Source organism: Talpa occidentalis, unplaced genomic scaffold (genome assembly GCF_014898055.3).
Source record: "Talpa occidentalis isolate TD23 unplaced genomic scaffold, MPIMG_talOcc4v2.1 talOcc4.3, whole genome shotgun sequence".
Classification (NCBI taxonomy): Eukaryota; Metazoa; Chordata; class Mammalia; order Eulipotyphla; family Talpidae; genus Talpa; species Talpa occidentalis.
Window position 1 is genome coordinate 137,407,077 of NW_023603184.1, and position 13,842 is coordinate 137,420,918.

Below are 13,842 nucleotides of genomic sequence, written 5' to 3' on the forward strand. Positions count from 1 at the left end.
CCCTCTGAAACAGGCTCAATATCATCAATTGGGGGAATGGAGAACCCCTGGAATCACAGGCCAAGGACTCAGCTAGGGTCTCAGGCAGGACCCAGGCCTTGTAGGAAGCCTCAGTTCTGGGCTCTCTTAACAGGAGGCTGGAGTCGTGGGCTCTTTGGGCCCCCCTGTCATCCACTCTCAGATATTAGCACTTTGAGCCATTGGGAAAGCAGATGGTCTGGCTCAGGTTTGGGCTGTGGTTAATGACCCATGGCTTCCTGCCTAAACTGAGGCCTCTGAGACCCACCCTACCCCACCCTGCTGAGAAAGAAGAGGCTAAGTAACAAGGCGGGGCGGGGTGGTGGGGGCAGAAAGGTTGGGAAAGGTGGTGGTGTTAGCCCTTTTCACTGTCTGAGACAAGGGCCCCTGAAATAAGGGCCAGGGCGATGGCAGAACATGAACCCCTCGAGATCTGGAGTAGCAGACTTGACCCCATTGGGCTTCTCAGCGGGCCTACGGATATTTTCCACACCTGGAAGCTACTGCCCAGCACCTTGAGGGGTTTGGGGCCTCAAAGGTATAGGTAGTTGCCCAGAACTAGGCAGTGGGGGCTGGGGAAGCCCTTGCAAGGAGGCCAGACCAACCCCCTTCATAGCGCTAATGGGAAAGACCAGGAGAGGCCCAGAAATGACTTGCCCAAGGCCACAGAAGTCGCTGGGAGAGAGCCAGACCAGAAGCCAGGTTTCCACCTCCAGAAGGGCTCCTGTTCCGGCCACAGCCCCCTATGCCACCGGTGGAGCCTGCTCGGATTACAGGGAATCGAGCAAGGCAGCTCTGGAGTTGCAGGCAGGGCAAGGCAGGGCCGGCGGGGCCGGATGGGAACCGGATCTCCCCTGGGAGCAGCGCGCGCGGCCTCTCCGACCCGTCTGGCTGCGGCGGCGGCAGGTGCCTGCGTGGCGGTCGGGCCGGGCCCCTGGGCTGGTGCTGAGAGGCCGCCCCTGCCTCACGCGAGCCGAACGAACAAAACGCTCAGGTCCGGTTTGTGCGAGGGGCTCGTCGCGGGGCGGGAGCGGAGGGCCGGGGGCCGGGCCTTGGCCCTCGGTGCGTTCCTGGTCCGGGTCTTCCGCGCGCACAGGGCCGGGGCGCCCCGCTAGCCGCCGCCTCACCTGCGCGCCTCTGCCGCTTGACACGTCGGCGGCCGCGGCGGCCGCCACAGGTGCACCTGGCCGCCCTCCCTTCCGGGCCACCCGCCACCCGGCACGGCCCTGCTTGGCCGGGTCCCCTGCCCACGCCCCGGAGCTTGTGCCGGAGCCGGGTTTCAGCGCGCTCTTATACGGCCGGTGCAGTCCCCGCCCCTGGGCGCACAGAACACACACACACTCACACCTGTCCGGGCGCCCGTTTGCTCGGGGCAAATATTGACTCAGAGGAGGCGGAGCGCCCCCCACCCCCCCACGCCCAGACGCTGAGGTCGGAGCTCCTCCGAGGCCTTGGCGGCGGGGGTGGCGGGGGGGTGCCGGGGACCTGGGCGCCTCTGGAACAACACCAGATGTCACTTTTCCACCCACCTGCGGGGGAGGGGGGAGCCGCGCGGCGGAGAACGGCAGCTCCTGGCCGAGGTTAGGGGGAGCAGGCAAGTGCGCAGCCTAGGCCCGCCGGGACACCCTGGTCTGGGACTCAGGTTCAAGGTAGAAGTCACACAGGTAGGATCTGGGGCCCGCTGTCCAGCGGCGACCTCCAGCCCGTCTCAGCGCCGAGGTCTCGGCCGTCGAGACGCGCCAGGGTTTCTCCTCCTCCCCAAGCTCTGAGCAGAGTCCCCGGAGCCCGGCAGGTGCCGGGGAAAGGTTGGCTGCGGAGGGGCCGAGCCCCCGGAGCGGGCACAGCGGGGTCCGGGGAGGGCCGGCCTCGGCGCCCGGGGCCACCTGCCGAGACGACGGCGCGGGGCTCCCGTCCGCGCGGTTTCGCGGGGGCAAAGGCGCGCGCGCAGCGCCCTCCGCCGGCCGGGGCAGGCCCCGCGCCCACGGCCGGGCGGAGAGGCGCCGCTTCCCAGCCCCGCATCTCGGGGGAGTCGCTGCGGTGCACCCCGCACCCCTGTCCGCCTCAGAGCCTGCGCGCGCGCTCCTCGCGCCGCGGAGAAGCAAAGCCAAGGCAGATGGAGAAAAAGAGCAGATGCTTTACTGGCGGGGCGGTGGGAGGGCCGCGGGGGCTGGGTGCGGGTCCGCAGAGTGACTCGGGAGCGGCGCCCCGGCTGGGGGGCGCGTGGGGGGAGGGGGTCGCGGGGCACCTCCGCGGGCTACGGCTCTAGCGACACCTCCAGCAGCGGGTCGGGGGTCACGGGCCTGAAAGACAGAAAGCCCCCGGCAGGGAGCGGGGCCGAGGCTTCACACCTCGCCCGGCCGCCCCGTCACCCCTGCCGCGCGGCCGCGGCGGACCCGGGCGCCCCCACCTGGGCGCGCTGAGCGGCGGGAGCGCGATCACGCGCGGCCGCGAGGTGAGCACCACCTCCCCGCGGCTCGCCTCCACCAGGATGTTCTGGATCACGTTCTCCAGCAGCGCCTCCTGCAGGTTGGCGAAGGCCGGGAGCCTGCGGGGCGGGGAAGGGGCGCGAGCGCGGAGGGTGGAGCGGGGCGCGGCTGTCGGCGCCCCAGCCGGCCCCCGCGCGCGTGCCCGGCGCCCCGCGCACCCCCGCCCCGCCGCGGCCTTCCCGGCGCCGCGAGGCCGCCTGCGGGTCCCGTTTACACCGCCCGCGCGGCGGCCTAGAGAGACCAGCTGGCGAGCGCCGGTTGCTGGACGTGCAGGGGTCTGGGCCGCGGCGATCTAGAGTTTGGGGGCGCGCCAGGGGCGCATTTGAGGAAAGGCCAGCGGCGGCGGCTGCGAGGGTACAGGAGGGCCGGGAGGAGCCGGGGGCCGTCGCGGGACAGTCCCGGGGAAGGCGGCCCGGGGGGAGGCCACACTCTCCTCCTAGCTCGAGGGACCCGTCGGGAGGCCTTGCGGCCAGCACCAGCGCCCAGGGGGGGCGCTACTCAGCCAAACCCCGGGCCTTGCGGAGAAGACTGAAGCTCAGGCCGCGTCCTGCAGGCACGTGCCCAGCGCCCGCCTCGGCCCGAGGCCCGAGGGACGCCGCAGAGGGGGCCGGGCGGCCTCCCGGGGCCCCCAGCCAGCCCCGCCCCGGGCCGCGGCTCACCGGCGCGCGGCCTCCTTCTCGTCCTGCTCCTGCTCCTCCTTCGCCATGACCTTCAGCTGCTGCTGCCACTTCAGGGACTCCTGGGACTTGGGCAGCCGTTTGGGCTCGATTTCGGCCCAGGTCAGCTTCTCCTCCTTCTCCAGCTGCGGGGCCTCCTCGCCCGGCCCTCCCGGCCCGGCCCGGCCCTCCTCCCGCCCCGGCCCCTCCCCCTCCTCCCTTCCCCCTCCTCCTCCTCCTCCTCCTCCTCGTCTTCCTCTGTCTCCTCTTCCTCCTCTTCCTCCTCCAGCAGCTCCTCTTCCTCTTCACTCTCCTCCTCTTCCTCCCTTTCCCTCCCCCCCCACTGGAGCGGGTCCTCCTTGTCTTTCCTGCTGGCGCAGCTGTCCCAGGATGGGGGCTGGACGGGCCCCAGCTGCAGCTTACTGCTCTGGGCCTTGAACCTGACAGACTCCTCGTTCCAGAATTGGCAGAAGTAGGGCATCTGCTGCTCCACCAGGCTTTGATCCACAGCCTCGTGGAAATTCTTGTCTTCCAGCAGGCCCCTGGGTGGCAGGGAGGAGGAGAAGGTCCTCGCTGAGAGGCCGGGCAGCTCCCTTTGGGGCCCGCCGCCCGCCGGGGGGTGTCCTGGCCTGCTGTGTCCACAAAGAGGTGCTGGGTGGGCGAGGGGAGACCTTGGCTCTACCACCCTTTCAAGGAGGCGCTTCTGATGGTGCGCATTCTTAGCGGTGATCATGATACAGTGGAGGTGGAACCAGGAGTTACACCCAGGGAGGGGACGGGTTCCGGGGAGACAGTGACCTAGCTCACTATCCTGGGCAGAGCAGAGCCTGGCACCTAGCCCGCAGCACCCCTCCAGCCCGCTCCATCCGACCTTCGCCATCCCGGAGGGCCTGGATCTTTTGAGCAAGTTCTATTTTTCAGAAAAGGAAGGGGTAGGAACTCAAGGGCTGTGGGCAGGTGAGGCCGGCTGAACGCACAGGAGAGAAGGGGGGGCTGGGGTGAGGGCCCAGGGAACGGGTGGTCACCTAATGATGGTGGTGAGACAGTCTACTAGGAGCTGCTTCTCCTGCTTGGAGACAGGGTCCCACTTGTCACGGGAGTCCTCCTCGGAAGTCCCGGCCTCCGCCCTGGGCTGCTTCCTCTTCGGCAGCTCCCTGAGGTAGGCCATGACATTTTGAGCAAACCGGGCAGACTACCACGCTGGGCTTCAGAGCAGTGGCAGTGGGGGTGGGAGCCTGGTCATCAGGACACGGGTGAGTATGGGCCTTAGCCAAGTGCAGTGCTGCTGCTTTCTGGGAAGCAAGCCAACCCTCAGAGGCCCCTGGAGAGGCTCCAAGTTGGGAAGGGAAGGCAGGGGGAGCACAGGGAGGTCTAAGAGGGTTCTCCAGGGGACTCTGAATTCATTGATCCCTCCTCATTTGCACAGACGCGTGGGGGCATCCCTGTCGCCCCACCGCTACTGCCCCTCAGCAAGGGTTGGGTCTGGGCAGGCCCTGTTCTGGGGTGGGAAAGGGCATAAAGCAGAGGAAGGAGACCCCCTCACTCCCGCTGAGAGTGTCACCGGAGCAAGAAGTGGGTGGGAAAGTCGGAGAAGAAGTTGGCCAGGAAGTAGTCGGTGGCATGAGCGCGGGCAGTGAGGTCCAAGCAGAGCGTGCCCGGCTGAGGCGGCTGGGGGCATGGCCAGGCTGGCTCTTCCTTTGGGATCTGAAGGTTCCAGCTGGCAGGTCGGTTCAAAGACTGCTCATTCTTGATGGGGGGCAGCGTCTTTAGGAAGGGGGGGCATGGGTGACCAGGGTTTGCACTCCCATCCCTGAGGTGTCCCTATCCCCATAATGAGGCTTTTGGGCCATACAGAGGTTTGAGCCCCACCCTATCTGGACCACTTTTGTCCTTCCCTTCTGGCTGGAGATATCCCCGGGCTTGGGCAAGGACCCTCAAGTTCTGTCAAGGAGATGGGTCTGTTCTCACCTTGTATTTCCTCATAGGCTCACCAGCTGTGTGGTTCACCCTTCTCTGCGGACACAAAGAGACCCCTGCTTAGATGCAAGCGCCCCAGAGGGACTCCCTTCTTCCTTGCCTTCCTGCTGACCCATGGAGCGCATGAAGCCAGTGCCAGGACCTGCAGCTCTCTTGGTTCTGCCCAATGCCCTCCACACCCTCTTCCAGAACCTTCTCTAGGGAAGCGCTGCCTTAGACAGAGAAAGTCTGGTTACCCAACTGAAAGAAAGAGGAGATGCCACCAAATTGTGCAGGCTGCCTCAAGGGTGCTTGTGCCCTGGGGCTTTGTGGCAGGTGATAAGGAAACAGCCTCCCTTATTAAGACACAGTCAGAAATCCCTTTTCCCAGGCCAGCAAGTAATTCACATTCACAAGCCAAGTGCTTGGGGTGGGGGCTGCACCTCCCCAGGGGTTCAGTGTGGTAGACTCAGGGGTGATGGAAGTACAAGAATATCAGCGGGGGGCCTATGAAATAGAGGGAGAGCCAAGATGGATGTTTTGTCTCGTGCTTGTTATCGATCTCCCCCACAAACACCAACATGTTTAGTAAAGGTTTACTGGGTGCAGGTTTACTGTTGACTGCGCTAGGCACAAACTCATTTACTCCTCACAACGCTACAACGCAAATAATATTTTACTTGCATTTAAAAATACTTTTTACACTTTTGTTTTTAAAAAGGTTGAATTAAATTAAAGTTAAAATATGGAAAACATCATGTGAGAACATACAAAGAATCCTCCATGGCCCTCTACCCAGCTTCAAAAATAGCAATTCGTGCCTGAACTTGTCTCATCTATGCCCCTTCATTTTGCTGGTGAGGAAATTGAGAGATTAAGTAACTTGACCAAGGTCACAGAGCTAGAAATCATCAACGCCAGGAATCCAAACCTGGCCATCTGTTTCCAGGGCCTGCCCCTGACACTGTCCTCCATCAGCAGGTGAGCTCCGTCTTGTGGGCCCAGGCCCCCAGTGCCAGCACTTAGCAGGCACCCAGTGAACACTGGCCACGTGGGGGTGGCCAGCCAGCCTTCGGGACCTAGGGAGACTCTTGGGGAGATGCTATGCTTAATGTAATGAAAGAAATCTAATCTCCTGGGGAAGGCTGCCTGATTCTGCATGGAGGACCCCCTCAGGTCTCCATTTTTGACAGCTCAGTATCAAAGGAAGGCCGATCAGAAAGCTCTGTGGTGCTCAAGGTCCGCTCTGCGTGCCTCACCTTCACTCTCCTATCAGTGATGGTGAACTCCTCTTCCTGCCGCGACTGCTCGCTCTTCCACTCCTGCAGCTCCTTGTGGTACTGCTGCAGGAGCTCCTGCTGGTACACCTGTGGCCCAGGACCCCGAGACTGAGGGCTTGTACCCAGGCCTTGCTGTGGGCCTGAGCTGCGGGCCTCTACCCCTCCTGGGGCTGGGCCCTGCCTCTCTTTGGGGTCTGAGGATCTCATAGGCCACTCCACCTCCTGGACAGAGAGATGTGCTCGCCCTTCCTACCTTCTGTCCGGGGCTGATCCTACCTTGCACACCAGCTCCATGCTGTAGAAGGTGGCGTGTACTGAGGCCTTCAGGGTCACCACGAATGGCACCGTCTCTTCAGGAGCCATCTTCCCTCTCATGGGGCTTATAGACACCTGTTAATTTGGGGGAGTCTCTGGAGCTTCTCAGGGATGGGATGGGATGGGGTGGGATGGGGTAGATGGGGTGGGATGGGATGGGATGGGGTGGGATAGGGTGGGGTGACATGGGACAAGTTGGGGCAATATGAATTAGGATGGGGTGGGATAGATCTGCAGTCCTGCTGGAATTTCTGATTCTGTGGACACAGAGCACACTCACCTCCCCAAAGTCCAGAGGCCTCAGCTGCCAGACAAAGATAACTGTCTCGCTCTTGGAGATGTTGTTGAGGAACAGCAGGCGACTGCACTTGCTCTGCACAGGAATGTTTCCCAGGGAGATGTGATACTGGGACAGGAAGACATTCTAATGGTGGAGAAAACATGACAGCAACTTTGGAAGGTGAAGAAATAATTACCATGAAAACCACTCCAGTTACCGAGCGCCTTCAGCAGGCCGGGTGCCACGGAGGCAATCTGCAGGCATACATCTGTATGATAGGACACCACGACCCCTACTCCAGAGGTGCTGCTAAGGTTCAGAGAGCAAAACTCTTTTTTCCAAAGGTCTCTCACAGAAACAGCTTTGGGCTACACTGAGATAGCCTCACTCTAAGTCTATGGTTTTGACCATTTATAAAATGGGCTTGGAAAGGTTGGGGAAGCAGAATTGTCTTAGAGAGATAGACCTAAAACTAACATAATTTCAGTCACTGAAGGATGGCTGCAAATAGGTGATCAGCTGTTGGCATCTTTCCTAGGCATAGAATAGGAACTTGTTGGGGGTTGTTGGGGGGGGGTCTAGAAAGACAGAAGCCACATGGAAGGGGCATTTTCTCTGGCCAGACCCTGGGTGCCTCCAGGGCTGGGGCTTTGTCTGACTCTTCCCTGGATCGCCAGGGCCCCACAGTGCTCATCCTGCTGTAGGAGCCAGTGAGGATGGAAGGGAAGGGCAGACAGGCAGGTGTGTGGGTGGATCATGACCGGGCGGCACATAGAAGGACAGGTGGATAGAAACGTGGGTAAGCAAATGGGCGTGGGTGTCAACAGGTCAACAGTGCACGCAGGTAGGTAGGTGGATGGGTGGATGGACAAATGGGTCAGTTCCCAACAGGGAGGAGTGTGTAGAACTGAAGGATCATTATTCACCCCAAATATCTTTCAGCAAAATCCATCGAGGCCCACGGAAGGAAGCGTTCTGTATGAAAATGATACCATAGAACCCTAGGATGGGAGAACTTCTTTCTACCCCTTCTAAGAGCCCCAACGCCCAGAGAAGAGGGCCGGCTGGAGGGGAAGTAGCTTGAGCAGGAACACCTGCCGGCACTAGGTGGCAGGGCAAGCCTCTCATGAAGCTGCTGCTGCCTCCTAACCTGGAGGGCTGGTTCCAGGCTTCGCCTCTGCCTCCTTTCCTTCTCAACTCCATCTTGTTTCCTTCCTAGTCTCCCTGTCCCTCTACATTGGCCACCCTGGGCCCTCAGGCTTCTCCAAGGCCACAGGCCTTCCCAGCTCCCTTCTTCCTACCTGTCCAGGAACCATTAGCCTAGCTTGTATGGAGCTGTCATCCCATGAGGCGATGTTGTGGAATGGGGCGGTGTCTCCCATGACATGGGGGTCGTAGCCCACTCCCTCAAAGCGGATGGTGGCTGAGTTCCACCCCAGAATTTGTATGGGCACGTCCACCTAGGAAGTTGAGGGGAGAGACAGGTCAGAGCAAGGCCCTCAGAGGCGGCCAGCTCCAACCCCTCATCCCATATTACCGCATATCTTGACTCACCGTGTAGGTCTTGGCTTCAATGGGCGAGAAGATCCACAGGATGCGAGCAGTCGTGCCTGGCTGGATCTCCCCTTGGGGGTTGAGGCAGGTGAAGATGGGGTGATCGAAATTTTTTTCCTGAACTTGTGACAGGATGTTGGTCTGGATTGTGTATGTCACTGGCACCGAGCCACCATTATACATCTCATAGATCTGCAGGAGGCAAAAGCAGAAATATTCCACACTGGCTCAGCGCTGCAATGCAGAGAGCTTGGGACTCCGTGTCCACTGCAGGGGGCAGGTGGCTCACTCTTACAGTTCCAGAACTCCCCTAAATGCCTCTGATTTCTCTTGTAGCTTGGTCACCCAAGAAGTATTCAACTGTTTTTTTTCAGCCTGTGCCATTTTAGGATAATCTGTAACCCTTATATGATTTGCTCTCAGCTTACCTTTCCCAAGTAACGCTAGCGCCCCTAGTGTTTGCATTTAGGGGGTGCACACACACGCTCCCTAGTGGCCCAGCATCATTTTCTAGCCGCTCATTCTGATCGCCTGTGAGGCTGTCACTTTCCACACCTGCCATTAGAGGCAGTCCTGCTCAAAAGTAGGTAAGGGAGCAGAAAAGTCTGAGGTCCTGAGACTTAACCCCAAAGGCTGGGGATCACAGAACATGCTGAAAGAAACCAGAGCTTTTTCTGGTCCAAATCCTATAATTTAGAGGTGAGAAGATGGAAGCGTTCATCCAGCCCTCCCTTTCATCATTCCTGGCACTCATTCCTGAACATGCTGGCTCCTTCTCAAGCCCAAGCTCTAGACCCAGTATCAGCTTCTAGTGATGATCGCTCTTGGTTATCTCATAGGCAGCTCAAATTTGGCCAAAACCAAATTCTTCACTCCAAAACCTATTCCTGCCCCTAGTTTATCTCTTTTCAGCAAACCTTTCGCATTATCTTATTTCTAAAATCCTATCCCCAGTAAGTCCTAAAATGATTCTGCCACTAAAATGTTGGCTGAATGTTGGCTAAGCCATCCGGGATTGGACCAGAAAGTCGCTGGTTTCTTCCAGGCCCTTCTGTGGTCACTGGCCTTTGGAGTTAAGTCTTGGGAAGCTCAGACTTCTATTTTCATTGCTCGCTTGCAGTCCCAGGACCCCACCTGTCATCACCTCCCCAGTGAAATGGGAAGCTTGTACAGTTGTGAAGTTTGGCTGGAGGCACAACTGAGTCTCCTGGCTTCAGATTTGGGGCCTATTTCCACTGTCCACGATCAGCCCAGGGGAGTGGGCTGATCTCTTTGGAAAGTTCTCCCGAGGGCACATGAGATTTTGCCTTCCTTTTCTAGAAAAAGGTCCTTTGCAGGTTTGGAAATAGCTTAGCTTTGAAAAAGCCTAATGAGGCGCCTCCCTGGTGGCACAAGGGGTTAAGTTTCAGCACTATGAAGTAATCTGCAGCCACTGCAGCAGGAGTTTGATCCCCAGCCAGGGAGGTGACCCACATGGTGCAGCAGACCTCTCTTGTCTTGCCTGCTGCTCCCCTCAGCAGTGTATTTCAGTCAGTCTGCCTGTTCTGTTCCCCACTCTGTCTCTGGTGAATCCTCTCACCCCCTTCACCTCTGGCCTGTACTTCAGTTTTTGTATGCATAAATAAATATATCTTTTTTTTTTTTTTTTAAAGAAAGCCTAATTCGATTTCTGGGCATCCAGCAAGGTGGAGGCTGGTATAGGAAAGTGAACAGAGCTCTGGTGAGGGGAGACTCCATCTCAGCTCTGGGAGTGCAGGCCTCTGCTTCTAGGGCTGGATGGCCCCAGGCCCTTGGCCAGAAACAAGAGCTTCTAAATAGTCAGAAACATCTGGTTCAGGAGCTGCTTGGGAAAATACTCTGTCCTCTTCTTGGAGATTTCTAAAGCATAATTTCAGAGCAAAGCAATCCGATTCCTTCCAATGAGAAAAGAAAATTCTAAAGCTTCATAAGGATTCACATTCCAGTTTTTCACATTTCAGAACATCTCACTTGGAGGAGACCTTTTCAAAACTGTGGCTGAGGCCTATTCATGGGTAGGTGATAAAACCAATTTTGTGGATCATGTCCAGAATATAAAAAATGGAACATGATAAAATTTAAAGAAGTTATCAGAGTATTTTGCACATCACTGTGTTTGTATTGAGTTGGGATACTTTTGTTTCACTTGTACGTGTGTATATGCTCTGAGCTATTATCCAGAATATATCAGTGTAGTTCATTGTCCATGGTGTTTGAAGAATTCTGTGCTAGAGAAAAAAGCTCCTGCTTTTGTGTGGGAGCAAGGCCTGGCAAGGAGCTTTGCACTGGGCTCCAGGGCGCTAGAACCCTCCATGGGTCTCTACCTATTACCCAATCTCCAGTCTCAACCCACGGCCCCCCCTCTTAAGAACGAGGGCTTCTGGAGGGCAGGGTTTTTGTCACTCTTTCAAGGGCTGATGTGAACAGAGATCAACCCTCAGGCCTCTATGTGACCGAGACAATGTAGACCACTGACCTGTCTTGGGGGCAACGTCTCCCCGATCGGGACAGGAATGAACTGGTGACTGGTGGAAGTGAAGTGCACGTACTTCTGCTCCGGCTTCACTGTCACACCTATGAAATTTAGCTGGAAATAGGAAGTCCATGAGTAGGAAACAGGAAGTCCTTCTCTGGGAGGAGTTAAAGCCCCCATCAGAGACATTGGACCCCGGCTCCCGGGGGCTATCACCACCACCCCCCCCCCCGCTCCTCTCTTTGTTGTCTGGAACAAGACCAGGGTGTTGGGGCCTCACCAGGATCTCCCGGCCATGGGACACCTTGAAGAGCACCGGGAGGCGATCAGTGCCGACGAATAGGTGGCTAGAAGGGAGAGGACAAGGCCAAGGGTGAGCACAAGTAGGAGAACAGATGGTCACGGCAGACCTATGGTTTGGAGGCCGCTAGTCCCTGGAATGATGTGGGAACCCAAGTTGGGATAGGCAGGGAGGAGGTTAAAGCCCTTCCATCCCCGTAGGTGGGAAGGTGGAGTCCTTCCGGGTGGTGGCAATTCAGGGTGCCCTGGAGTTATGAAATACAAGGTCAGACTCCCCCATGGGTCCGGGCAAGGGGGAGGAGGGGTGTCTTCAGGACCACAAGAGCAGGGTGGACAGTAGGGGGAGCACCTGTATTTGAACTCAACCATCTGCTCCTGTCCAGGACTCAGTTTCCCAGCCTTGGGGTTGATGGAGAATATGGAATTGTCCTGCACACGCATTTGGTGCAGCTCAGTGAAGTCAAACTCTGCTTGCTCTGCCCACAGCTCCAGGTCGATCTGCTGGTCACTTGGAAAGAGGAAGGCCCTGCAGAGGGTGTGGAGCAGGGAGCGTGAAGCCACACAAAGCACCATCAGAAAGAAGAGGTGGGAAGTCTTGTCGCGGGTGGGACGGATGAAGACCTTCTCTATGCCTCCCGCATGTCAGCCCCATTTGGCAAGCAGTCCCATGGATGGCTGAGTATACGTGGCTGTTGTGGATCCTTGTTTCATAATATCCCCCAGCCAGGAACTGAAGCAGGGCTCTGATGACTAAACCGGAAGTAGAGACTAGGGCTTCCATTGTGGCTACCAGGAGTCCTGGGGTTCACTGTGTATGCGAACCCCCTGCAGGGGGTTCTGTGACAAAGCTCTCAGGGTTATTTGAGACACCCAGGAATGCCAGCAGCACCAACTAGGGGCCCCAAAGCTGGAGAGTATCCAGGCCAGTGTGGCACAGGGCAAAGAACAGATACGCCAGCAAAGCAGGCCCAAGGCTGGGCATAGAGTGAACGCACCTGACGTGACTGTGGCCAAGTAATAGGCAAAACACGTGATCAAGGGGTCCAAGGTCACAATCTGAAAAGGAGATCCCTTCACCTCACAAGGTGGCACAGAACTGGCCCCAAACAGGCAGAGGATATGAAGAGAGACCAGCCAGAAAGGGAAGACAGACAACACACACCTGAAAGCCTCGGGGGAAGTGCAAATCCACACTCTCTCAAAGCAGCTCAAACATTTTCATATCAGAAACACGAACACGAGTTAGAGGCCTCCTCAAGCATAGGGAGGGAGAGAAGGAACTGCCTCCCCTTGTACTGTGGGCATTCAGGAGGCACCCGCAAGAATAAAAAGCGCATGTACCCTTTAACTCAAATTCTATTTTACAGAGAATTAAAAAATAAATGAAGAAGTAAATGTACGTCCACACACACACGTAGGCACACACACACGCGGGCATGCACGCAGAGGATGTTATTGCAACTCTTTGTAGTGGCAAAAAAGAAAACCATAGAAACAACTAAAGCCATCCAATAAGGGAGGGATTTAATAACTGAAGATTTCCATACAATCCAGTTATCCCAATTCTGGGTATTTACCTAAAAAATGCAATTTGAAGAGACATCTGTCCCCCCATGTTCACCGCAGCACTGTTTACTATCGCCGGGAGCCGTCCAAGTGCCCGTGGCTAGATGACGGGGTGCAGAGGTGTTACACACACACTGGGACGCTCTAGTGCAATTTAAAAAATGGATTTTTGCAACAACATGGATGAACCGATTATGTGTAGTGAACTAAGTCGGACAGAGAAAGACCAATACCACGTGATTTCACTCACCTGTGCTACATAGGGAAAACAAGCAAATGCACCCAATGAACAGCCACAAATTTTCAGACTATAAGGCCAAATCAGTGGTGACCAGAAGGAGAGGTGGATGCGGGGGGAGCGCAGGGTAAACAGGTAAAAGGAGTGAGCTGCACGTAGGGGACGGAACTGGGCCTTTGCTGGTGAACTTAACACAGTCACGCAGACATCGATTTGCACGGAGGTACGCCTGAAACTTAATACTGCTATAATAGCATTACTGCAATAAAATCTTTTAAAAGGTGGCTCAAAAAGAAAATAATTGAAGGTCTGTTCATATTACAGAGTCAGATCTGTGTGTATTGACCTGAAGGAGATGCACTGACTTAATGCTGAGTGATGGTTACTGAGACGATGCCAGCGGGCAGGGATGGGCGTGGTGTGGCGGCATTACTGCAGAAGAAGCTACGCTAAGTGAAGCAAGTCACACAGAGGTGAACACCGCACGATCTCACATCGATGTGGAATCTAAAACACAAGCAGAGGGGCCTCCCTGATGGCGCAGTGGTTAAAGACACGGCGCTGTGAAGCTATCCGCAGCCTCTGCGGCATGAGTTTGATTCCTGGCCAGGGAGCTACCCACATGGCACAGCAGACCTCTCCTGTCCCTCCCGCTGCTCCCCTCAGCAGTGTATTTCAGTAGATCTGCCTGTTCTGCTCCCT

At 57.2% G+C, this 13,842-nt stretch overlaps 1 protein-coding gene across 1 annotated transcript in view; it reads right to left on the bottom strand.

Annotated features, from left to right (window-relative positions):
- Positions 1 to 2,098: 2,098 nt before the first annotated feature.
- Positions 2,099 to 13,842, bottom strand: part of CFAP65 (cilia and flagella associated protein 65) — a 34,763-nt gene continuing 23,019 nt past the window's right edge. Inside the window, exons 20-34 of the mRNA XM_037524070.2 lie at positions 11,686 to 11,862; positions 11,317 to 11,383; positions 11,040 to 11,150; positions 8,546 to 8,737; positions 8,293 to 8,451; positions 6,992 to 7,135; positions 6,673 to 6,786; positions 6,376 to 6,483; positions 5,129 to 5,173; positions 4,722 to 4,924; positions 4,186 to 4,314; positions 3,373 to 3,702; positions 3,164 to 3,304; positions 2,426 to 2,563; positions 2,099 to 2,318 (exon numbers count right to left, since the gene is read on the bottom strand). Of these exons, the coding sequence (XP_037379967.1) occupies positions 2,273 to 2,318; positions 2,426 to 2,563; positions 3,164 to 3,304; positions 3,373 to 3,702; positions 4,186 to 4,314; positions 4,722 to 4,924; positions 5,129 to 5,173; positions 6,376 to 6,483; positions 6,673 to 6,786; positions 6,992 to 7,135; positions 8,293 to 8,451; positions 8,546 to 8,737; positions 11,040 to 11,150; positions 11,317 to 11,383; positions 11,686 to 11,862 (2,104 nt within the window). The 3' untranslated portion in view covers positions 2,099 to 2,272. The remainder of the gene's footprint in view (positions 2,319 to 2,425; positions 2,564 to 3,163; positions 3,305 to 3,372; positions 3,703 to 4,185; positions 4,315 to 4,721; positions 4,925 to 5,128; positions 5,174 to 6,375; positions 6,484 to 6,672; positions 6,787 to 6,991; positions 7,136 to 8,292; positions 8,452 to 8,545; positions 8,738 to 11,039; positions 11,151 to 11,316; positions 11,384 to 11,685; positions 11,863 to 13,842) is intronic.